Source organism: Cricetulus griseus, chromosome 3 (genome assembly GCF_003668045.3).
Source record: "Cricetulus griseus strain 17A/GY chromosome 3, alternate assembly CriGri-PICRH-1.0, whole genome shotgun sequence".
Classification (NCBI taxonomy): domain Eukaryota; kingdom Metazoa; phylum Chordata; class Mammalia; order Rodentia; family Cricetidae; genus Cricetulus; species Cricetulus griseus.
The window spans coordinates 109,767,905-109,793,429 of NC_048596.1; the positions used below are offsets into that span (position 1 = coordinate 109,767,905).

The 25,525-nt window shown below is 38.3% G+C and overlaps 1 protein-coding gene across 2 annotated transcripts in view; it reads left to right on the forward strand.

The window, feature by feature from the left end:
- The window catches only part of Tmem135 (transmembrane protein 135), a 188,202-nt gene that overhangs the window by 35,540 nt on the left and 127,137 nt on the right, over nucleotides 1-25,525 (forward strand). For both annotated transcript variants that reach the window (XM_027407594.2, XM_035442406.1), the window contains one exon: nucleotides 10,372-10,405. In XM_027407594.2, the coding sequence (XP_027263395.1) occupies nucleotides 10,372-10,405 (34 nt within the window). The remainder of the gene's footprint in view (nucleotides 1-10,371; nucleotides 10,406-25,525) is intronic.

Sequence of the window (25,525 nt, forward strand, 5' to 3'; positions counted from 1 at the left end):
CCAGAAGGCAGAGGTGTTCTGCTTGGATTATGTTTATAAAAAGCATTGTTTCTAGAAATGCCCTGTTTAAAATCCCTTTTAAAGTGACCTTGTTTACCACATTTAAAACACTTGACATTTTGAGTTTTCTTCAAATCTCTTGAAATCACCTCTCCTATGGTCATCATGGTCATGAGCTTCAATATTAATTGTATCTGGGATCCATTCCTCCAGATGTGCTGATCTTGCCTTTAAAGGCCTAATTATCCTTTTTCATTGAGAATTAGCATTTTCAAAAGCCAGAATTTCAATTATTATTTTCCTAGCCTCTGAATCTGATATCATTCTACTTACTGCTGGAGTCAGTCTTTGTAAGAAATCTGTGAGGGCTACCTTTGGTCCCTGTATAACTTTTGTAAATGATTCAGTTTTCTTTCCTACTGCTCCTGTTTCGAGCATTCATAGCTGCTTCATGACGTAAAGCCAAGAGATCATATAGACATTGCCTTTCTAAGGTAGCATAATCTTCTCCAAGAAGTTGATCTTGGGAGATATCTGTATCTCTAGCTTTAGTTGGTTGTTCAATAGTCTTAGCTTCTTCTCTGAGCCAGGAAGTCCATTGTAATTGTGGATGAGGCTCTAGAACAGCTTTAACCAAGTCTATCCAGTCTGTAGGGATAATCCTATTACAAACTAATCACGTCTTTATCATCTACTTCACAAATGGTGAATGGATATCATATGAGACTACCACTTCCTTGAATTTCCCTAAATCTAACATTGTTACAAGCTTCCAAGTAGACCTCTTGCATTTGGCACTTCCTGTAAGGTTACTAGATATATTAAGGTTGGTTTTACTTAAGACCTTAGACTGTTCGTCTTTAACCTTATAATGCAATGCTGAACTTGATTCTCCGTTCAATTCCTTAGCTGGATTTGAATATCTCTATTTTCTGCTTTAATAAGTTTTTCTAAGACCTGCATCTTAGCACTCATATTAATCAACTATTTTAGAGTTAAACCAAGAATTATAAAACTGACAGCAAAGCTTATCAAAATGATAATTAACAGTATGTTAATCTAGGTTAAGTTGATTATCCCATCATTTAATTGTTCTACTTTTAAATAATGGATTACATAATTATACAGAGACCTAACTTTCTCTGTTGTAATAGTGTTTCCCATTTTTAATGTGGGTAAACCCTCTCTCTTTTACCTAATTCCTTCCTTTAAGAATTCCCAATTGTGTTACCAAACCTGCTGACAGTGTCAGTGATTGTGAGGTATAGCACATATGAATCAGAACTAGTTTTTGGCCATGAACTGAGAGTGTCAGCCCGAGAAAGAAAGGTGCTATAAGGAAAGATTGCAACCCAAGGTTGTGGGGGAGAGGGAGAGGGAGAGGCGAGAGAGAGGAGGGGAAGGGAATGGGAAAGGAAGGGAGGGAGAGGGAGGGAGAGAGACAGAGAGGGAGGAACAGAGACAATGACACACATGGCTGTCTGAAAATCCTCACACCGGATTGTGTGGACAAAACACATGTGTGGCAGGTTCGGGCTGAAGGAAAAGGCAGCTGATCTAGGGGAATTTGGGTGGCAGCTGAAGATTGTTTAGAGAGGCTACAACAGGAAAATTCCAAACTCTTTTGGGAAAAATCCAAAGAAAACCTAGATGGATAAGCAGGGACTCCAGAGGGCCTGCAGCTCAGGCCTGAGCCTGGACCAGTGGCTTCAAAGCCACAGACAAGAGGCTTTTTCATGAATTCATACCTTTACATTGGGCACCAATTTGTCAGACAAATAATAAAACTCAGAGACAGATATTGGGTTTCAAGCTGAAGATCAGATAAGCAAAGCAGCCAAGCTACCAGATAGCTCTTACCTCTATCAAGACTGGGGGAGATATCCTGTCCTCAAAGCAGTTGGAGACTAATTACCTAAGACTGAATGCCCTGCTCCTATATTATATACCTCTCTAATGCTGGGATTAAAGAGGTTATCTCTGTTTCTCTTTTAGACTGATTCACTATTTTGTAGTCCTGGGTGGCCTTGAACTCACAGAGATCCATCTGCCTCTGTCTTATGTGTCCTGGGATTAAAGGTGTGTGCCACCACTTCCCAGCTTCTATGGCTGTGGCTAACTTTGCATTCTGATCTTCTGTGGATTTATTAGATCATAAACAATATATCACCACACACTGCAGCCACATGGAAGGAAGCTTAATATTAGAGAAAGCCCAAAGTATCAGAGAAAGCATACTTAGGCTCTCTGGCCCAGCATCTAAAAAAAGACTAAAAAGGGACAATTATATCTGTAAGATGGGCTGATGTCACAGAACCTCTTGGACATTTATTTGTAGAAAATGCATCCTGGGTAGGGAATTCTGGGAAGGAAAAGTACATTAGCTCATTAAAAATGGAATTCTCCCTTCTGTTTCTTTAGCTCAAGTGAAACCACTTTCCTGGGGATGCTTCTGTCTTCTTGAGTGGTGGTCCCTTATCTAGGTCATTGACCCACCCAACCGCAAGACTAGTAGATTTTATTCCTTTGGTCTGAAGGAAATAGTTTTTCCTCAATTGGCTCTTACTGCTACTATGATATTACCATATGACTGAACAAGAAAAAAACAATCTTATAAAGTAATGTGATTTTTTAAATGTAATTGAATCTGTTGATTTATTTCCACCATTTATTAGGCCATGAGATTTATGATACTAGGAAATAGCTCTATAGGGTTTTGTGTTGAGAGCTGGGTGTGCACGCACAACAACTCTACCTGGTTAGTTCTGTTCAAATTTCCAGGGTCCTTTGTTTTAGCCATCTAGGATCTGACCTGGGGTATTACCTGCCTTTATCCCTGAGCTGTGGTCCCTGACAAAGTTTTAGTTCTTTAGTATTCTAAGCCTAGGGATGTTTTAACAGTGGTTGTTTTTGTTTTTTGTGTGTACAACTTTAAAAGTGAGAAAAGTATATATCTTTATCTCCCTATAAGTTGCTTTTGAGTTTTGTTTTAAAGAAATTGGTTTAATGCTTACCTAGAATTTTGTAAGAGTCAATGTAGTCACCAGCTTTGCTCTGAAAAAGTGTATTTTACTTGTGTCAGTTTATATTAAGGATATGTTAAATAGCAAGAGCTTCAATAACTTATAAGAATCTATAAAAGTGAAGTTATACATGCTTCAAAATCATTGTTTTCAGTGCTAAAATGAAACTTATTATTATTGTTGTTATTCCAGGAGGAAGATAGACTTGTAACTCTGGTTTTAGCTCACAGAGACAGTGTGCTGGTAGATACAGTCAGTAGGCATCCAGAAATGCGATTGGATTCAGGGTAAAGATCATGGTGAAACAAAGTTGGAAGTTTCTGTGTACACTGACATAGACAAGCCCAGGAAAGGGGTTGTCTGGGGTTGAATGCTAGGAAACAGAGTGCAACTCTGTTATCTTTGAAATAGTAAAAGAAATGAAGAAGTCGATTGTGCAGGAATAGCAGTTGGTGCTTTTTTTTTTTTTTTAAAAAAAAAAATCATAGTATCTGTAGTCTTGGTTCTTAAATTTTAACACTTGGACAGTGAAAACTTTATGGTACACACATGTGGAGCTGGCCCCGCATGTTAGATGCAAACATAGAATGTGGATTTCTTGTCTTCATTTTCTGTATATACAGCAGATACATGCACTGTGTCCTTATGTTCTTATCTGTCCTCCCTTCTTTCTACTACCTGCTCATCTTCCTCTTACATCCCGTGTGTCTGACAGTCCGTCCATTCTTTCAGAGTTAAGCATGCTTTGCCAATTAGTTTCTTATAGGAAGAAGAGAGGGATGCTGAGTTGAGTCCTAATCACACCACTGTGAGCTTCTGAGAGAGCTTTGAAGTTGTTTCCAGAGCTGCTTTAAAAACTTGTGCCACAAAGAACGGGGCTCCTCTTAGCTCAGTTGGAAGCCTGGTAACATCTAGCTTACCCCAGGAGGGTTGTTAAGAAGGGGCTTTTCCTCTGTGACTCTAGGTAGCGCCTTCTGGTCCAGAAAGAAGTCATTCTGATAGATTTTTCTTTCGTTCGTTCCTTTTTTTTTTCCCTTCAGAATTGCTGTGGAATTTACTTTGATATTTAGTTTTACTTTGGATAAGTAAAAGCCACAGTATGTTTAAAGATGGATTAAAATGAAAACCACTTTCATTTTAAGCACACTTTTAGGTTGAATTATCAGGCGCTGTAGTAGTTAAGAAACATCTAAGCAGAAAGGACCAAGATCAAAAGGAGGATGTAATATGCAAATCAAAGTGTTTGGTCCCTAAGTTCTTTACATACTTGCTTCCACAACTGTTGTGCTTGTGCTGTTCATTCTGTGATAGAATGGGATCCTGCACTCTTCATTGAGACTGAGCTTTTGTCTTGCTTATTTTTATACCTTACAGGGGAAGTACAAGGAAAACTTTTCACTGTTTGGGAACCATCTCTTTGTTTCTGCTTTATCTCTTTTTCTCTTTGCTTGTGGCATGTATATGTGCTTTATATGTGTATTTAATAAGATATGTATGTATTTAGAATGGAGAAGTTAGGTTGTTTATGCTAGGCTCCCCAGTAACCTCGGTTAGGAAATGCATTCTTCAATATTCAAAACCTTGGGATTGGCTAAGAAATATATGCAGTAAAGTTTCAAAGGGAAGCACCTCTCAAATAATGGTAGCATTGTTGCTGTTAGAAGATACCACCGTTTAGGATTTGGGCAGAATGTTTGGGTACTTTTGAATCTGCTAAAGTATTACAAAGATTTAATTTTCTTTTTTCCTGTAGGTGTATTGTTGTGACTGCAGGGCTAGTTGATGTGGCAGTGGTTTAGTATAGCTGCTAAAGTTCTGTGTGCTAGTTTAAGAGATTTCTCTCCTCCAGAGGGGGAGGGGGGAAAAGGGTAGAGGGAGAGAAAGAGGGAGAGACAGAGGCAGAGAGAGACCCTGTCTTAGAAAACAAAATTAAGAGGGTGAATGGGAGGTGGGTGACTATTGGCTTAGTCTGGCCTTTGAGTAGATGTTAGAGAGGGAGGAGTTATGACTGCTGACTCTTAAAGTGCTCTTCTTGATGACCTTGACCTAAAATCCCTAGGAAGCCCCAGGTCCAGAAGCACCAGGAGAATGAGGTTTGTCTGGAGCCCACCGGGGTGGTGCCTCTCTCAGGACATCAGGGTTCTCTGTGAACCTTGAGACAGTTTAATTCTTAGGACTCAGATGCATCAGACACCTCTTCTAAAGGTACCTGCTGCTTCACTGATCACTCTGGTCCTAAGTACACTAAGCTCCCAAACCTAGCCAATTCTTTAGATCTGAGCCCCCAAGTGGTCTAGGACCACCTAGAGACAGAGGTGACCCTGGTCAGAGACAGGCACTTTCAGAAAAGTGAGAGTGGACCAGGACCTCTTGAGAGGATGGAGCTGAGTACGACGAGAATGGGATTCTTGTTTTCTTTCCATTCCACTTGCTTGTAATTGTCAGGGAAGCCCTGAAATCCCAGAATGGCCTTAGTCAGAGAAAAGGGCTGGTTCCTCTAGTGACTCCTGCCACTGGTGCATCCCACCAGCCTTGGAGAATAAGGAGTTGGAAGAGGAATATATGGTTTTTTTTTTAAAACTCTTTGGGGGCCTGCAAGCCAGCTCCCAAATAAATACATGGAGTATGAATAAATAATTTCATTATTTATGAATGCCAGCTTTAGCTTGACTTGTTTCTTGTTAGCTTTTCTAACTTAAATTATCCTGTTTCTTTTTAACTACATTTTTGCCTCTGTACTGTTTACCTTTCTTTATTCCATATATCTGTCTTTCCTTCTTACTATGTGGTTGTCTGGGTGCCTTCCTCTCCTCCTTTTCTGGCTCTTCCTTCTTTTCTTCTCCTACGTATTCTCTCTGCCTACCAGCTTCACCTAATGTTTTCTCCTGCCTAGCTTTGGCCACTCAACTCTTTATTTCACCAATCAGGTATTTTAGACAGGCAAAATGACATAGCTTTACAGAGTTAAACAAATGCAACATCAAAGAATGCAGCACATCTTTGCATCATTAAAATAAATGTTCCATAGCATAAACAAATGTAACACATCTTAAACAAATGCTCCACAACAAGAATATGACCACCTCTTAAATTTCTCAATGATTTTCCATGTGTGTCAGGTGAGAAGAAAACCTCATTCCAGAGGCAGGGACACTACTTTCTGAGCAAGGAAATACTCAGGATAGTGGATGCAGAGGGCTCTGGTACCCCAGTTGATATCTACTTGGCTGAAAACTAAGTCAGACGGATAAGTGCAGAGGTCTGGGACTGTGAGAAGTGGAGGGGCTATATCAGCTTGGCCAGGCAAGCTTCTGGGTTGATTGAACTGCTTGTATGGGCTGGAGAGTGTAGAAATTTATGCATGTAAGCAGCTGAACTGCTGTGATCTGTACCTTCCTTAGTTTTGGTGGGAGACTGAACAGAGAGATTGGCGGGGGGAGGGGGGGGGCTGGGCATAGGTGATAGTACAGTTTTTACTTTCCTGCTCCTGGCTCTTTCTGGGCTGGAGGGTTCTGGTGGGATTGGGTGACCTGTTAGGCTGGAGGAATAAGGCCACTTGGCTCTTCTCTTGACTGGATTCTTCAGCCTTCTGTTGTTTGGTTCTGCTGAAGGATAGCAGGCCATGGCAGTAAGATTAGTTCAGCAGGCTTGGCTAGAGTTGTCTTCAGTCAAGTAGAGGACTAATAGGCTAATGGGTGCTGCTGCTGCCAGGGAAAGAGGAAGTGGCATGACTTTTGAACATGCCGGGGGTTCCTGAGAATGATATAAATGCTTTTCATGTGATAGGATTGAAACTATTGAGCTGAAGGTCTATAGGCAGCTGGCAGTGATCATGACAAAAATCATGATCCTAGGTTGAGGAACCTCAAGGGTTTTAGGGTGTTGTTAACAACCCTAAAAAGGCAGAGGAATATGGGTTGCAGTGAACCCTAGAGAATGAACTGAGCTGTTCATCGAATGAGTTTCTGTCCAGGCTACAAGGTGACCTCAGGGAAGTAATGAATACTGTGATGTGTAGTCGATGCAAAGGAAAGTGTAGGAGATTTGAGATGAACATGAACCTAAGAGAACCAGATACTGTGCTAAGTGTAATGGGCTACATACATACTGCCGAGGAAGGAGACTTGGACAGATTCAAACATGTTGGGCCTCAAGATCAGTGACATTACACTGATGAATGGAAAGATCTATGACATCACAGAGTGGGCAGGATTCCAGCATATGGGAATCACCTGGATACCTACAGAGTTCCATATCACATCTCAGTTGGCTCTTGGTACCAGGTATTAGTGGTTGGCAGAGGGCCCCCTGAGGTTCCCCTCTTCCTGACTGCAGGGCTGCTTGAGCTGGATCTTTTGAGTACCCCCAGCCAGATGTCCAGTGAGAGCTGTGGCCTCAGGGCCACTGCAGCTCTCAAGCCCGACAGCACAGCACAGCACTCCAGAGAGAAGCCAGACGGAAGCGGTGAAAGAAAGTGAGGCAGCCCTTCTAGCCCATTCTCCTCATATCAATGTCAGAGGTTAAACAGGTTGTGTTTGGCACAGGAGGGAGTTGGAGTTCTTAATATTTAGATATTTTAAGAGGGAAAATTTAAAGTTGTACCTTCAGTACTCATAGGAAGTCCGTCTTCCTTGGCTCCCAAGAATTGATCTTGTCTTCTGACAATACCAAAGGAACAGAAGGTGGCCAGAGCAAAGCCTCTGAGAGGGTCTGGACCTCTGACCTACCATTGATACGCACACACACACACACACACACACACACACACACACACACACACACACACACACACACGTGTGTATTATATATATATATGTAAATATGACATGCTGAATTTGTTTGCATTGCTTATATATATATATATGTATATATATATATATATATATATATAATTTTAAGGTTGACAAGTTGGTATTGGCTAATAATTAGGAGCTTATTCCTGGGGAAGACTAATTCTCCCTCAGTCCTCAGCTCTTAGTTGCCTGTAGTTTTGTCTAGGGGTGAGTTCCTGTGAGAGTTCCTGCTTCCATATCACCATGTCTGTTAGTGTTGGCCTTGCTTGGGTCTTATGCAAGCTGCCATATTGCTAGGTTATTATGGGTGAAGCATGTCCTGTTTCTATGGCTTTAATCTTTCTGCCCCTTCTGCCATGATATTCCCTGAGCTGTAGAGCAGGAATTGTGTTGTAAATATAGCCACTGGGGCTTGGTACAGCACAGTCAGTTATTCTCTGCATTTTGACTAGTTTTCTTTAGTGCTCCCCATCTATTGCAAGGAGGATCTTCTTTGGTGAGGGGTAAAAGCTACATTAATTTGTGAGTATGAGTAGTTATAGTGCAGTTAGGAATTAAGCTGGTCTAGTTAAGTGGCAGTAATAGGTTCTCCTCTAAGATCTATGGCCTCACTAGCCCTGGGTAGTTGCCTAGGTTTCTAGTACTAGGCAAGATTTTCCTCCTGTCATCAGGCCTTAAGCTCAATTAAGTAGTTGTTGATTACCGCCAAGATATGTATGAGTGGATAATTTATTTTCTTTAGACAATTTTATGTTTAAAAATTGTTAGCAAATAAGTAATTCTGTTTCTTCATTTTAGTGATAAAATACAAGGCAATAAAAGTTAACTAGAACTCTGTTTCCCTAAATTCATTTCATCAGTGCCAAGTTATACTGTCTCAGTGTAGTTTTGGAAATATTAAAAGTCTTAGCTATTTTAAATAATGAACAGTCAAGAATGTATACAGTTATGATATCAAGACAGTTGCATGCATAATATTGATATGTAGATCTAGATCTGGCATATTTACATGAGGGCGATTGTTTCATATATGAAGTACCTTTCCTGTGGGTCCTAAAAGTGCTTGTCATTCAGATCCAAGCAAGGTTTTGAATATTTGGCTCATTGTTTTCACTCTACCCCCAAACTCTTTCTTACTAAACATGAGACCTTTTTCTTGGAGAACAGAATGTATTTCTTATTTCTCAAATGCACTAAAGGTTAAATAAGTGATGTAACAATAACTCTTTCCTGCCTGCCTGGGTCCACTGCCATGTTAGCCCCAAATGAATACTCAGAGACTTATATTAATTATAAAGTTGTTGGCCAATGACTGGGGCTTCTTATTGGCTAGCTTTGTCTTAATTATTAACCTGTTTCTATTAATTAAAGTATTTCAACATGATCTCTTACTGGAGAAAGCCTCACTCTCATCCTCTCATCAGGGGATCACATGGCGACTACCCTCTGCCTATACTTCCTAGAATCCTCCACATCTCCTAGACCCACTATCTTGCTGCCCTATTGGCCACAGTGTTTTATTCATAAAATGAATAAGAGGAACATATTTACAGAATGACATCTCCCATCAAAGTGATTTACAAGCTGTCATTATCTCCGAGATAATGTTAAGTATGTTTGGTAAAAATATTTCTTTTTCTGTAGCTGTATTTAGAGGACTTTTATCTTTTGGCAATAGACAGTTACTTTGCTCATGACTGCTTACTTAGAAATGTGATAAATATCTAGGTGATTTAAAACAATTTATAATCAGTTACAAATGGGTTGTGATTGCTTATGTACAAATTGAACAATTGGCTGCATGCAAAACAAAAAAGATAATCTGATGTTTTGATAAAATCACATTTACAAAATTATTCTGACCTTGACTTTTTGGCAAGATAAATTCTTAAGAATTTCTTCTGGATTTTGGATCCTCTAGCACAGTGTTTCTTAACCTTCCTAAAACTGTGACCCTTTAATACAGTTCCTCATGTTGTGATGACTCCCAACCATGAAATTATTTCATTGCTAGTTCATAACTGTAATTTTACTTCTGTTGTAAATTGTAATGTAAATATCTGATATGTGACTCCTGTGAAATGGTCATTTGACCTCCACCCCCAGGGTTTGTGAGAGCCACTGCTCTAGCACAATCAGGATATAGTAACTCCAGTCTGAAGTACTAGCTATTCTACAGGGTTGCTTGAATCCAGACATTTGAGATCAGCCTGGGCAGTACAGTGAGACTCCATCTCAAAAAAAAAAAAAAGTCTCTAACAGAATAGAGATAGAGTTTAGAGGGTTTTCTAATAACAGCAAAGCAATATTATTTTAAAATATTTAATGACAAATAAGTAGAATCTTATTATTTATTATGCTAGTAGAATAACCTAGATAGTCAATGTAGGTTCAACTCAGCACGTTAAAAGGATAACTCAACACAATCTGCTTATTTTCTAACATTAGTATCTTTGTAGACTCTGGACAATTCTTCCTGATAAATTTTTTTTTGATAATGAGAAAGTGATTATAAATCAGATCAAAGCTTAATCTTTTTTTTAAATTATTTACAGGAGAGGGCTGCTCACAATTTATATGGCCAACTTGGTAAGTAAATTTTTATTTTTGAAGAAGGAAAATTGAATTGAGACTGTTTCCTGTATGTTTCAGAGGCTAGTGCTGAATGGGTGGGAAGGCTTGATATTATCTGACTCATTTCTGTCATAGTGACATTCACTTATTTGAGATAGGAATCTATTCACTGCTATATGCCCTTTGGGTTTCTCTTTTTTAACTTTGGACTTCTTTGAGGGTTATATGTTGGTGTCTGTATATCCATCCAGCTCTCTCACCCCCTACCTAATTGTGTATTTTGCTTGTGCTGTTTTATGGGAGAAATGATTTAAGGTTTAGTTGTCATGATAAGCCTTTAATATTAAAACAGTAGCACTACTAATCCTTAGACATAAGTATATTAACATAATCTAGATCCCTAAGTCTATGGGGATGAAATCAGTGGCACCCTGTGGTTTGGTAGTATAGTACACATATAATCCAGGTGCTGCTACCATGTTTCCCAGTTCACCTGTGAAAATCATTTTTAATAGTAGTTGATATTAGGTAGTTTCACTGAGAATAGATAATTTACCTGAAGATAAGCTCCTGAGTTGTGTAACAAGACCTTACTTTTCAAGATGTATTTTGTGTTAGCACTTCAGGAAAAGAATGGTTTCATTTGGCTCTTGCTTTGAGGGCACACAGTCCATCACACTGGGGAGGACGTGGTGGCAGCAATGGTGAGCAGCTGCTCTGTTGTGTTTCATCTACTGTCAGGAATCAGAGAGATGAGTTTTGGTATTCAGCTTGCTTCTTCATTTCATTTTTGATTCAATCCGTGGCCCCAGCGTATGAAGTGGATCTGCCCTCCTCAGTTCAGTTTCTCAGGAAACATCTCTGCGTACCCACTCAGAGATAGATTTCCAAAATGACTCCAAGTCTAATCTCGTTAACAGTGAAAGGTGTCCATCAGATGTGGAAGTTCATTTCAGTGATGAAACAGTTCAGTACCATGACACTGTATTTTAGCGGATTGTGCTGGATGTCGCTAGCTCTTATGTTCATGGAACCTACTGTCTAGTGAAGGAGTCCCAGTCAAAAAAATTGAATGCAAAAGACTGAAATGTAAATTGTGTGTGCAATGGGAGCTACAGTAAGAGTAGCAGCAAACTGTTGTGTGGGAGGGGGCCTCCCAAATCCTTTTTTTTTTTTTGTCATTCTACCCATAATCTGCCCAGGTACAGGAAGACCTGCAAAGTCCATGTGATGTGACAGATGTCATATGTCAACAAAGCATAGGGCCTGCAGTTGGCTAAGTCATTTAAGAATATCTACTGTTCTAATCTCTCTTAATTGCAGTGGAAAAGAAATTTCAGGACACCAGGAGAGCAGAGACCAATTAAAGGATTAGTTTTGACTTTACTCTTTTTGAACAAAGAATTCTTCTTCTCTGTAAGCTCTGTCCAATCAGGGGCTTTTTCTGTTTTATGTCTCGTTGTACCATAACCACCTAGGCAGAGTCTGACTTGAATAGAATGTGATCAGTATATGCTGAATAACACTAACCTTGCTAGATAGAGAATTCTAAGCTGGCAACGACCTAAAAGTAATCATCCCGTTTTTGTTCTGTGCAGACACCTTTTGGAGTCTGTTGTCAGTCTGGCTTTACTTATTAAGGTAATCTCTTTCCCCCCCTTGCTTTTTAAGATTTTCTTTTGAAGAATTTTCCTGGTAAGGATGTTGGTGTTCTGTTTTGAAATCAGGACTTAGTTTGCTCTTTTTTTTTTTTTTTTTGTTATAAACTGCTTTTCTGTATTCAAACCAAATTTCCTTCTCCATGTTTTATTTACTCTTTATTTTTTATTTGTTTTTCCACTTTTTAATCTTAGCTGAGTCCTGACTGTGTTTCATACCTTCACTTCAGTTTAATTGATCTATTTACCTGTGTGTGCATATTGGGAACTGGAATCCAGGGTGTTGTTTTTAATATGCTGTTTAATCCATCTTAGCATTCACTTTGAATTTTTTAATTTTAAAAAGATGATGCATGTCAGACAAAATAAAATCTGGAAAAACATGTTCTAGTAAAATACCACCTAGCATACCAGTAAGTATATTTCTTCTTTCTCTCCCCATCTCGAATAGGGGCTTGCTGTACAATCCAAGCTGGCCTGAAGGTTACTGTGTATTCCAAGCTGTCCCAGAATCCTTAATCCTTCTGCCTTAGGCATCCAAATGCTGTGCTTCTTGGCATGCACCACACCTAGCCATATTAATTTTTCCATAGTTTCTTGTTTATACATTTTCAGTTCTTCATATGATGATTTTATAATGTGATTTTTTTCATTACTAGAAAAAATAACATAGTCTTTTTGCATTATTGGTCAAATGTGTCTTTAAAATTATAGGTAGTTGGAACAGTTAAAATTTTAGCTGAATGTACAGGCTTACACTCTTTTAAATTATAGACAGTTTAAAAAGAGAAGTTCTAAAACATACCCAGTTATACAATTTCCATCAGGAATAGACACTTCGTAACATTTTAATGTTGGTACGTTTACAGTGTCATACTGCCCACTCTGGTGAAGCATGACAAAGCACACATCCTCTGTGGGACCTGGGTATCAACTCTTCTTGGCCTCCAGTATCTGCATGTTTACCAACATTTGGTTATTTTTCCCTTCTTGTTTTATTGGCTTCCTTTCTGGACATTTAAGCTTCATGTAAGGTTTGGGCATTGCTGTACTGTGATTGGAGAAGTGCCTGTTGAACACTTTTTGATGTAAGTTGCTGAATGGATTTGTTAGACAAAATATTTCTCAAAAGGAAGAACTTTCAGGAGGGATTTATTTCAAGCCTTGATATATTTGACCTATGTTAGTATGATATTTTGGTTAAAAGATTATAAATACTGAGAGTTGGTGGTTTGGGGCTCAGTTGAAACTGAATACGAACACTTTAGGAAGTCTTAAAGATGGCTGTGCCATAGAAACATGTTATTGTTGGCCTTGGGATTGTATTTCTACCTTCCAGAGTATTACGAAGTTGTGGCTAAAGGTTTGGAGTAAGCAGGGAAGGATAAGAAATATATTGAGCATTTACCATATGTTAGATGCTCTAGGTTGGGGTTACCAAACTAAATCAGTTATTTTAGCTAGTCCGCAAAACCACAAAAACATAATGTACTAATGGGATGACTTGACCATGTCATGAGCGTGTTGGGTCTAAATGTTGATAGTTGTGTTTGAGGTGGTATTACAGGCACTAGGTAAAGAAATGCGAACTTTCTCTGGGGATATCTCTGCTGATGTTTTCTTGTAGCACAGGGTTATCTCTCCTGATGTTTTCATTGTACAAATGTTCCCCTCTCAGCTCCCTTGTAGCTAATCTTAGTGCTGATGATATTTGACCCAGTAAGTATTAATTATTAAAATAACTTTAAATAAATAAGTTTTAAAAATATACTTACAGCAATAGAACTTTTGTTTAATTCTAATCTATTTAACATATTTTAGAATGGAAATGTATACTTTGAAAAAATGCTGCCTTCTAGATTTCCAAATTGATAGCAAATTATTTGTCAAAGGTCAGATTAATAAAAGACATATTAAACATTTTAAAATAAATAATCAAATGTTTTCTCTGGCTTATTCCCAAGAGAATAGCAGTAAAAGGATGGAAAATTTTCTGATGTCAAAGCTGTTATTATCCATATGAGAGCCAGCTGCTAAGATTCTGCTTCGTCACACTGCTATTTAGGACACATAAGCTATGCTTACATTCATGAGTGTTATTATGTTGGTTGTGAGGATGCCAAAGGTTTCTAGTCTTTCAAGATCACCTTATGCATCAGGTGTTTTAAGAGATGTCAAGTCTTTTTCTTTTATTTTTAGCTTACTTCTAAGAAAAAGTATTTCAGACATGAAAGTATAAGGTTTCCAAAAGGACCCATAAAGAAGGATAATTAAAGTCTGATATTCTTTTTGTTAGAATTAATCTGAAACCTAAAGAGTAAGATTTGACATCTCTTAGAACACCTGGTTAGTATATGAAGGTTCTGAGTGACTTCCAAAAGGAAGATTTGCTTTTTAATTTCATTTATGCCACCAATCATTTAATAGAGTGTATATATCACACACACACACACACACACACACTCACACACAAACTCATAGCATTTACCTTTCAATGTTAAGCAAACAGTATCTTTGTCTAGAGCATCTGTATTTGATATTTTCAACGTAAGGTTTGTAAATGTTGATTCGACTTTTTTGTTATAAGACCACTTCAGTGATTAAATTTAACAATTATTCATTATCAGCTGTGCTGGGTACATGAGGATAAAAAAGTAGCACATGAAAGATTGTGAAGTTGTTGGAGAAACTTGACAGATGAGCCCAAAAGAAACAGCATTAACTTAAAAAAAAAGTGCTGATAAAAATTATCTCAAATTGTTCCCCCAAGCCTTCCCTTTTGTGCCATATGCATCATATATCCATCCAGTGGTTTAAACTAGAAACTCAAGAATTTTAACACTTTGCTTCCCTTTATACCCCTAGCCTAATCTGCCAGGAAATCATAGTGTACTTTCAATTCCCTTCCAGCATAACTGTAACCATAGTGTAAGAACTCCCATCTCTCCTGAGCATCCAATAGCATGGCATCCTGACAGTCCCTGAATTCTGTTGTCTACACAGCAGCTGCATGTTTAGAAATAGGTTGGAACACGTTGATGCTATCCTTGAAATTTAGAATGCCACCTCTCACCCCTTGCCAAACTCAGATGCCTTCCTGTGGCTTCCATGCTCCTGTCCCTTACCACTGTTTTCCCCAACCTTCTCCTTTGTCCCACTCCCTTTTCCTTTAATATTCAAGGTCTGTTAATTCCTTATATGCCTTTATGTTTTGATTTGGAAATCTGTTACTCCAGATTTTTTGTGACTGGTATCATCTGATTTACATCTCAGTCCAGTATCAGTTGCTACTACAGTTAAAGAAGTTTCCCTTCACTTCTGTAACTCATTCTTTTCATAGTACTCTTAAGTAATTAAACAAATAATTTTGGGTGTGTGTGCATGTCCATTTGCCCATCCAGTAGTGTACATGTATAAGTAAAAGGACAACTTTTAAATGTCATTTTTCACAATCCACCACATGGGAGCTCAATACCACGCAGAACTCATCAAGCTTTGTGGTAGTTCAATAAATAATTGTGACTATAGCTTTGGAGCAAGTATTCCTGAAAAGTTCTATGGCTGTGAATGAAGGAAGGCTAAGACAGTAGACCTTTTTAGATCATGTTTCCGGTGAGAGGATAAAATGTTTTGGAATGTGAACAAACACTGTTTTGTTTTCTAGGGAAATTATGACTTTGGGAGATAATTTTCTTCTCTGCTTCTCATGCTGTATGTCTGCTTGGATAGTTTGTTCATTCTAGGAACGTTATGTGTAGAGACTGAAGGCTGAGGCCAGTAGAGAACCTATTCTGATTGGTTTGGCAGTTTACTACAGGGCCAGCTGGACCTGCGTTGAAGGAAAGTGCCATTTTCTCTTGGGCATACATTGTTCACACACCCAGTCTTTGTATATCTTGTTTTCTGCTTGGCATGAGAAGATAGTAAAGGTGCAGGTGAAATGAAAAAGGTCAAATATAAGGAAACTCATTAAAATGAAGTGAATTAATACAAAAGAAGCTGATGTTAATAAAGTATTTATTAGAACAGAAAAGGAAAATAGAACACATGGTCATAAAGGAAAAACAAAAATCCCAAAGTGAACAAACTAATTCCTGCACCCCTCCACAAAAAAAAAAAAAAAAAGCCCAGTGGAGAAAGTCTCTATTGACAGGTTAAAGAGCATGTTAGGTTGGCATGTTTGTCTTTCCAAAAACTCACATTGAAACTGAATTGCTTTTACAGCACTATTCAGGGCCTTTCCCTCAGCAGTAGGGCCCTTTCTCTCTCTCTCTCTCTCTCTCTCTCTCTCTCTCTCTCTCTCTCTCTCTCTCTCCCTCCCCTTCCATCCCTCCCGCCCTCCCTCCCTTCCTCCCTCCATCCTTCAGCTGTGTGTGCTGTGCGATGTCTTCTGCTATATTATGATGGGTCAAGAAGGTCCTTTCCAGTGGCAGTATTTTTAATTGTTAAGATTATAATTTACATACTTTTCTCCCTTCCCTTTCTTCCTTTCAAACCTTCCCATATACCCTCCCTACTCTCTTTTAAATACATGGTCTATTTTCCCCCCACTAATTGTTATTGTAGCACACATATATACATACATACATACATACATACATACATACATACATACATACATACATGCATACACACACACATATAAATAAATATGATCCCATCAATGCATGTAATGTTCCTTCTATGTGTGTTTTCAGGGCTGACCATTTGGCACTGAACAACTAATTGTGCTCTTCCTCTGGGGAAGACCACCTCTTCTGCTCTCAGTGTTCCTCAGTGAGGCCTTGTGGGTTTTTCTCTGGAATGGCTGTTGTCCTTGTTAAGCTAAATTTAGGCAGTTATATGATACTGTCTGTGTGTAGCTTCTGACATTCCAGGGAGGCACAATCTCACAGTTTACTCCTTGATTCTCTGGCTCTTTTAATAATCTTTCTGTCCCCTCTTCTTCAGTGTTCTAGAGCCTTAGAGCAGGAGTGTTTTGTAGAGGTATCCCTTGGGGGATGCTCCATGATTTTGCATTTTGATTGGTTGTGGTTTTCTTTAGTGGTTTCCATGTGTTGCAAAGCTTTCCAGCACCTATAATGTTAAGCCAATAAGTTCCTGTTCATTATAGATGACCAATGTTGGGTATTCTATCAGAACATTACAAAACACTCTGAACTAGGGCTGTAGGGGTCCATCACTGTGGTCAGCCCTCAGTGTCCCGTGTGTGGCTGGTCTTCACCAACGCCCTCTCAGGAACAGGAAAACACAGAGCTCTCTTCACTAGCTACTGGTGGACATGAATGTTTCACTTCTCTGTTTTGCATTCCCTGATAAAATGCTTCATTGGAAGTATTGGGGTTACTTGCTTCAGCTCTTGAACCCTCTGAACCTAGCCCTTGGGAGTGAGGGAGTGAGGGAGTGAGGGAGTGAGGGAGGAGATACATTTTCTTTTTCCTGTGATGTTGGGTTATGAGAAATGTTAGGAAAGAGTTAAAAAGAAAATTAACATTTCATGGGCATAGCAAACATAGGTTTACAGGTCCGTGGTGTGTGTGTGTGTGTGTGTGTGTGTGTGTGTGTGTGTGTGTGTGTGTGTGTATGTGTATGTGTGTGTGTATAAAATTAATCTCAAATGTACTCTTAATTGTAGAGTTTATTCTTCTAACTGCCATAAAATTGTTAAAGATTCATTTGTTTTTTCTTACGGCAACAGAAATTTCCCTAGCATCCTAAGAGTTTTTCATGCTCTACAGGTAACATGTAATCAACATTTGCTAATATAGTTTTGGGATAATTTGAAATACCAAGTAATTTATTTGACCTTTCTAAAATATTGTGTGTCAGGTGTTTTTTTTTTGTTTTTTGTTTTTTGTTTTTGTTTTTTAATTTACTGTTAATGAGATAAAGACTTCTTTAACTGATAAACAAATTTCCTTATTGGAGTAAACAACAGAATGCCCTTGTGTGTTTCCTGATCCCCCCTCCCCTTTTTTTCCTTCTCAAATTATTCAGCTAAGTTTTTGTGTGGAAAGCTTGGAAAATTGCTATGCAAGCTTTCCATCTCACAGGGTAGGTTTGTAGACCCATAGAAAGACCTGCAGATTCACTCTGTTTCTTCCTAAGAGAGCAGGGGCTGAATCCAGTTCTTCCTCATTGGTTATTCATGTTCTTCTAGAAATATCGCAGCTGTGGCATCGAGTAAGTCCATCAAGGAGAACAGAGTTCTCTGGGATGGTGCCACGTGTTGGAGGTCACAGAAGATGTTGCAACTCTCATGACAACAACCAGAAAAGAGTGAAGCAATTGAGAGCATGGCTGGGAGTAAGATGGGTTCAAATTTCAATTCTGTCTCTGCATTTCTGTACTGAGATGGTGAATCATTCCCCAAGTAAGAAAAGAAGAGAAAGTACATTTGCTTATCCACAGAACAATAATTTTAAATGCTTTTAAAGTTGCATATGTATGCAACTAATAGACACATAGACACACAAACATACACACACATCTTTAATTTCCAAAATATACCAAAGAAGAAATAATATATAGGTAGCTAGGATTGCAAAATTATATTTAGAATGTGTGGTTAATATTTCAAAACAGTTGCTGATTTGTACATGCTGACAATATGTACTTTTCTGAATTTAGTTGTTCACTTTCATAGCACTGTATTCTTTAACTAAATCTGAATAAAATAAGTTATTGCTAGTGAAAATTTTAAATATAATTTACTCAGCACAAGTTTGGCAAGTTTGGCACGTGTGTAGAACAGCACTATGAAGTGATTTCTCTGTAGTAATGACTAATGCTATGCTTAATTCATTATTTCCCTTTCCCTGCATTCCCTAAACAATCCACAAAATACTCATGAAGTATATACATTTTTCCTTGTTTTTTTTTTCAAGAGTAAAAATTTCAGCTTTAAGATACTTAGTGTGTGTGTGTGTGTGTGTGTGTGTGTGTGTGTGTGTGTTTCCCCTTTGGGATTTTCTCTTCTACCTTTGTAATTTCCTGTTAATGATCTGAATGGTTTGTGTTCATTGAATAATAGCTCATGGCAATATAACCTATTGTTTAATGCTTTCATTATAACATGCTCTTGCCATGTTTTTTTCATTTAACATGTCCACCACCTTGCTAAATAGACTGAACAGCTTTTGTTATCACATACATAGATGAAGAAAACTACACCAAGTGGAATATGTGGTTCCTAAGGTTCTATTGGTCATGCATAAGGCTCTGAAACTCATTGATGGCAGGTTAGTGGGTGCTACAGTTTACTCTATTCTGTCTAAATATTCTTTTTATTTTTTTCCACATGGGAGTTTATTTCGGGGGGTTGTGGTGGTGGTGCAGAGGTGGCCTCTAAGTGAGATCCGGAAGAAAGAGAGAGAGGGAGGTGAAAAGATCTTGGCTCTTATAAGGGGTTATAGTGCACCAGCATAGGGAGAGTACTTTACTTAGTGGCTGTAGTGTCATATCTTAGCTCCTGCTGCTGATGTGTTCTGCTAGGTCTTTGAGAGCAGGCCAGTGTAAATGTCTGAATGCTAACATTCCTCCCTTTTGTTTATTATAAAAAGATGGGGAAATAGGAAGGGGTAGCTGGTGAGGTGGTAATGGGGGCACTGTATTCTCTAGACTGCTTCCTGGTTTTTGGGGCCATTGGCATCTTTGGGGAACCTAAGAAAGCTGGGATGCTGGCCAAGTCCTGGGATGGCTGGCTGTTTTACTGCTGTGCAGGCTCTGTAGGATTGTATAGCACTGGGAAAGTGCAGGTCTAGTTGAAACAATTTGTGGGTAGCCACAGTTGTGAGGTTAAACAATTTGTGGGTAGCCACTGTGACACTGTCTAGGATGCAGAGTTTGAGAGGAAGAGCAGAAGATAAAGTTAATAAGTTCAGGGGGTGTAGTGGCATCTTGCCTTGCCAGTGAACTTGAAGAAGTGACCATACCTTTGGGTATGGTTTCAGGTGCAGTGACCACTTTGAGGTAGAGTAGCTGGGTGCACAAGCTCTCTTGGGTCACGGAGAACACTGGAAAGGCAGAGATTGCATCTTCTGGAGCAGGAAGGCTGCAGTGGTTATTTACTCTTATCTGAGTAAGTTGCTCCCCAATAAAACACCTATTTATCTTTAGTCTGGTGAACCCATTTTAAACCCTGCTTCCTGCTTTCAGTTGGTGCCAAGAGGGTTTTATTTATTTATTTATTTATTTATTTATTTATTTATTTATTTATTTATTTTTTTAGGTCTTGATAAGATAGGAGGTGGATATCCCACCCTCAGGAACAGGCAGTAGGTGGGGAAACTTAGGCTGTTAGACAGTACTTATCTGGAGTTTGAGGTGGGTTCTGACCTGTTTGAGGTGGGTTCAAGTCCACTTTTACAAAAGAGGTAAGTTTTAGACACATTAGCATTCCCACTGCTTTTAATCTATACTGAAATCCACATTGTAGGAAAGGCAGTATACTCATGTTTTTGAATCATGGGAGACTCCAAAATGGTATTGGTTAAAAGCATTAACACTCCTCTATCCAGAAAACTAGAGATTTGACATCTGCTTTTAGCACAATGAGAAGCACTTTTAAGTCTATACTTAAACAACAGCAACAACAACAATGGAAGGGAATTTAGAATCTTGAGCTTGTGGCTATGGTAATATTAGTGGTGTTCTGCCAGAGCTAGATTAGTAGCTTATCAGAATTACATTGATTAATATTATGACTGTGAACTTTTGAGTCTTAATGTAAAAGAGAAATCTGGAACATGTTTCATTCTTCTATTCATCTCATATCACCTTTTATCACCACTTAAGCTTTTTCATCTGTAGACCTTTATAACTTGTATTTACACACCCTAACAACATTCACAGTCTAGAAAGGGTCTTGGCAGCAGTTGAGGTGAAAGGTAAGTTCCTCCCCCCCCAGTGGTCAGCTTTGCCACATTTGAAGCAAGCTCCAAGTGGGGTTTTTCTGTGCCCATCTATCTTCTTTGGAGGAGATAGGGGTGCTGGCAGGAACTGGCATCTATCTCTGTCTCAAAAAGCTTATTTATTTATTTTTCTTTTTCAGATTTTTTAAAATCTTAAATTAGAAACAAGCTTGTTTTACATGTCAATCCCAGTTCCCTCTCCCTCCTCTCCTCCCTTGCCCCTCACTAACCCCCATCCCATCCCCTTTCTGCTCCCCAGGGAGGGTGAGGCCTTCCGTGAGGGAATCTTCAAAGTCTCCAGAGTCCTGCAAAAAGCTTTTTAAAATTAAACATTTTTAAGCTTAGCTTTGAAAACATATACAGGGTACTAAGTAAGGCTTATTTCTGTAATTATGTTAGTACTTATCGTTAGTACTTATCATAACTGCAAATGAGGAATCTGATCATTTACAAGATGACTATGAACTTGTGTTTCTTAACAGTTTACAATATGTTAGGAGCTTTCATAAGACTGAGTTTACAGCCAGGTGGTGGTGCTGCTTGCCTTTAATCCCAGCACTCAGGAGGCAGAGGCAGGTGGATCTCTGTGAGTTTGAGGCTAGCCTGGTCTACAGAGTGAGTTTCAGGACAGGCTCCAAAGTTACACAGAGAAAACCTGTCTTGAAAAACAAAAACCAAACAAACAAACAAAAAACAAAACAAAAGACTAGGACATTATATTACATCCCTCTTGGGTTTAGCCTTAAAAATGATGATCTTAAATTGAAGCTCTTCTAGGTATCAAAATAAACCTATTAATCATAGATAGTGGGTTCAGTAAAGTAACCAAAATTTCTTTTCTGTTGGTAGAAACAGAACAAGTTTTTACCAAACTGGTAGGGCTGTCTCCTGAGAAGGCAAGGAAAAGTAACAGGGGAAAGATCCCAGGGTGAAATGGGAACAGGAGAAAAAGGGGTCTGGAGCTGGGGTTGGGCCCATGAGTAGCAGACTGAGGGAGCTCAGAGGCCAGCACTGCCATTGACAAGCCATGGGTGCCTCTGCCCAAATACCCAACTCTGGGAAAAGCATCCTCTCAGGGGACCTGAAACTCTATTATGGAGTAGATATTTTATTTATCTAATACCTTATATATCAAACGGTTGCCTCATATCTAAATTCTCTGTCAGGTTGGTGTTGAACACTTGGCAGAGAAATAAGTACTTAGGTGTAAATCTCTAAATCAGCTTTTGTTAATCTGAATAGACCTTTATGACCTTAAATTTTTATCACCATATAGAGTATATTCTCTAAGCAGAGTTGAGTCACAAATAACTTTACATCCCTATCATCTTACAAAAGCCCTTACCAATCCAAAATACTTGAGACTTATTGCTTCCTAATAGAATGAACAGAGAGCTCATTAGGTCTAAATGTCATATGACATGTACTCTTTAACTTTAGTTAAAGATGCCAGCCATGTGGCTGCCTACATCATGATGAGGTCACCAGTCAAGATGGAGGAGAGCTACATGGTTGCTGCTTAGAACATCTTTTCCTACAATAATAGTTGAATCTAAGTTACATGCATGTATATGCAGAGTTGAGTCCAAGTTACATACACAATCATACAGTAAAATCCAGCCTATATTCACAAATGTAGAGTTAAATTCAAGTCACATGTGTACACACAAACACACACACACACACACACACACACACACACACACACACACATATTAAACAGGAGTTGAATAAATAAAAAGAAAGGGAGAACCATTGTGTGCTGAACAAGATGAAGCTGGCATCTCCATCTCTGACTCCCACATTGCAGCAAACACTCTACTAAATATTAACACTTGAGACTAAGAAAAAATGGGTGAAAGCAAGCAATTACTCTTAAATGCAACAGTTATAATATAGAACTTGATTGTTTCATTTAATTAAGGTTATATCTGAAGTTCTGGAATGTGGTAGCAGTCTTCTAAAAAGTTTACCATCAGTATACCAGCTAAAGGGAGTCCTATGGAACAGAAGTATGGTTTACTCCCTCTGTAATAAATCATTTATGCCACTGAAGACTAGAAGGTAGATACTGCTGATACAATTAAGGATTAAATTATTTGTGTCATGAAATTTAAATCAAAGGAAAAAAATCTTAATTAGTATTCATTTATTCATCTAGTAAATCCCTGAAAATATCTTTTTGTAGCTCTTGATCATATGCTTAAAGTGATTGTATAATTTTTATTTATCTTTTTTGACATAGCAGTTATTTAATTTAATATTTTATAAACAGAAGTAAAGAGCTGTATTTATGTGCATTATTTTTTATTGTGCTTTTCCCTTTGGTGAGATACAAACTCTGTAATTTAATACATCATCTTTATAATCTTGAACAATACGAAAGTGTTTCCTCAGAAGAATTTGCAGGTAATGGTAAAAACACATTTATTTTTTAAAATACCTAGGTATGTACTTCTTAAAACATTATATTATCTGTTTAGTGTTTTGTAAGACTTACATAGCCATGATTTCTCATGTCACAAAGCTTAACTCCATTCGCTAAATAACAAATGAGAAGGAGGATCTATTAGTTTTTCTTTTTACCCATATTGTTCTGTGGTATTTGCAGGGATGTCTTAGCAGACTTTCATGGAAACAGGAAGAACTTAAGATAATGCTTAGTGGCATTGCTTAATGGAAATGGCTTATTGTTTGTGGAATTGCTTAGATGTATTCTGTAATACTTAGATTCTGGAGTTTCTGGTACTTTGTCAGAAGATACATTGTAATTAATTCAATAAAGTTAGTTATGCAATGAAAAAATTTAAGGATATTGGGTTTAAAGTCTACGTAGAGTTCACTTAAAATATATCTGAAAGGCAGAGCATGTTTTTTAATCTGCAAAAAGTGATTAACAAAGCAGATGAAAAACCCTAGTTCAATTTAAAATGTCATTTGATGAAAGCCACTTTACTCTGTAATGTCCATTATTTGCTAGAAAGTTAGAGGAGGCAGACAAGCATTCCTTTGCATGAAATTTGATCATGTATTTATGTGGGACTGCTTAAAGAAAAACAGAAGAAAAAAGTAAAAAGGAAAGAAATACTTGTTTGCTAAAACAATCTGCAATGGCAACATAAGCCAAATCTTGTCTTACACTTGTAATTATTTTTCTTGGTAGATGATTAATAGCACCAATAATCTAATAAAGATGTTTCTGTATTTGAAAATGTAGCAGCAACCTTGTACAGGCCAAGAGATAGATTACAAGGACAAGGGGAAGGCAAGTTACTGTGGATCCAGAAACCAAAATTTTGTTTTCACACTTATTAGTTTCTGTGTAACCTAATTACTTGCATCTGATTTGCCACCCTGAGAACTTGGAGGTGTGACAGTTTGTTCTTTACAACTTGTTTCTGTGAAAGAATTCTATCTCCTACCTTGCTTGTACAAGTCTTGCTCATACCATTTTACTCACTTATTTTCTCAGTTGTTCACAGTGTATCATGTTAGTGCATTTGGCACTATCAGCACACAGGGACGTTTCAGCCACTCTTCACTTTTATTGTTGTGTGGTAGTCATGATCAAGTGTGTGAAGTCTTCACAGCATGGATGATACTGTCTGTATTTTTAGGAAAACTGCATATTAGGAAAGTATATACCACTAAGGCAGAAAACAGCATTAGGTTGAAACCCCCATCTTTATGTTTTATTATGGTTCCTCAGTACCTAAGGAATTGAACTAAATTTACATATTTGAGCTATGTCTGTTTTAACTCTCCAACTGTCTCCCACATATGGAGGGCCTACTTAGGTCCCCTGGAGTCTCTACAGCTGTCTTCTAGAGTTCATGAGTTTCCACGAGCTTGGTTCAGCTGTCTCTGTAGATTTTTTCCATCATGATCTTGACCTCCCTTGCTCATATATTCCCTCCCAAGTTTCCTTTCTATATGCAAGAAAACAAAATGACCAGCAAAGAATATCTGATAGAGACCAAACAGAGTGATGTGAGGTGTGATTAGATGCCTCTGCATGTAAAATGCAGATTGTAATATGGAGAAAATGTCATATGACAATGAGCTTGTCTATTAAAAAGGTAAAGCTTGAAAGGAGGTTGTGTATTGGTCCATTATTTCCTGCTTTTGCCCTTTAACTCACTCCTTCAAATCCCAATGGGATGATAGTCAACATGTGAAAAGGAATATGTCCAAAATACTGGAAGAGGCCAGATGCTTTGATGAAGGTGGAATCCTAATAAATAGTATCACTATAAATAGTAATACAGGGAAGGGTAAGGTACATTGGAACAACTGCTATAAAGAGGGGTTGGGACTTTTCTTCTTGTTGGAACTCTGAAGAGACGGTCTAGGGGATCAGTAAAGATCAGGACTCATTAATTAATGGGATGCATTTGGAAGAGTGGAGTCATTCCCCTTAGGAATGGGAGGGAACAGTTGGATGGTGCAGGATAACTTTGTCCAAGAGTAAAAGTATTGAAGGATGTTAAATATTTGGAAAGTTTCCATCTCTGGCTTGCTTATCTGTCCTCTCTTCATTCCATTAAAGTGAAGTTTGCCAGTCA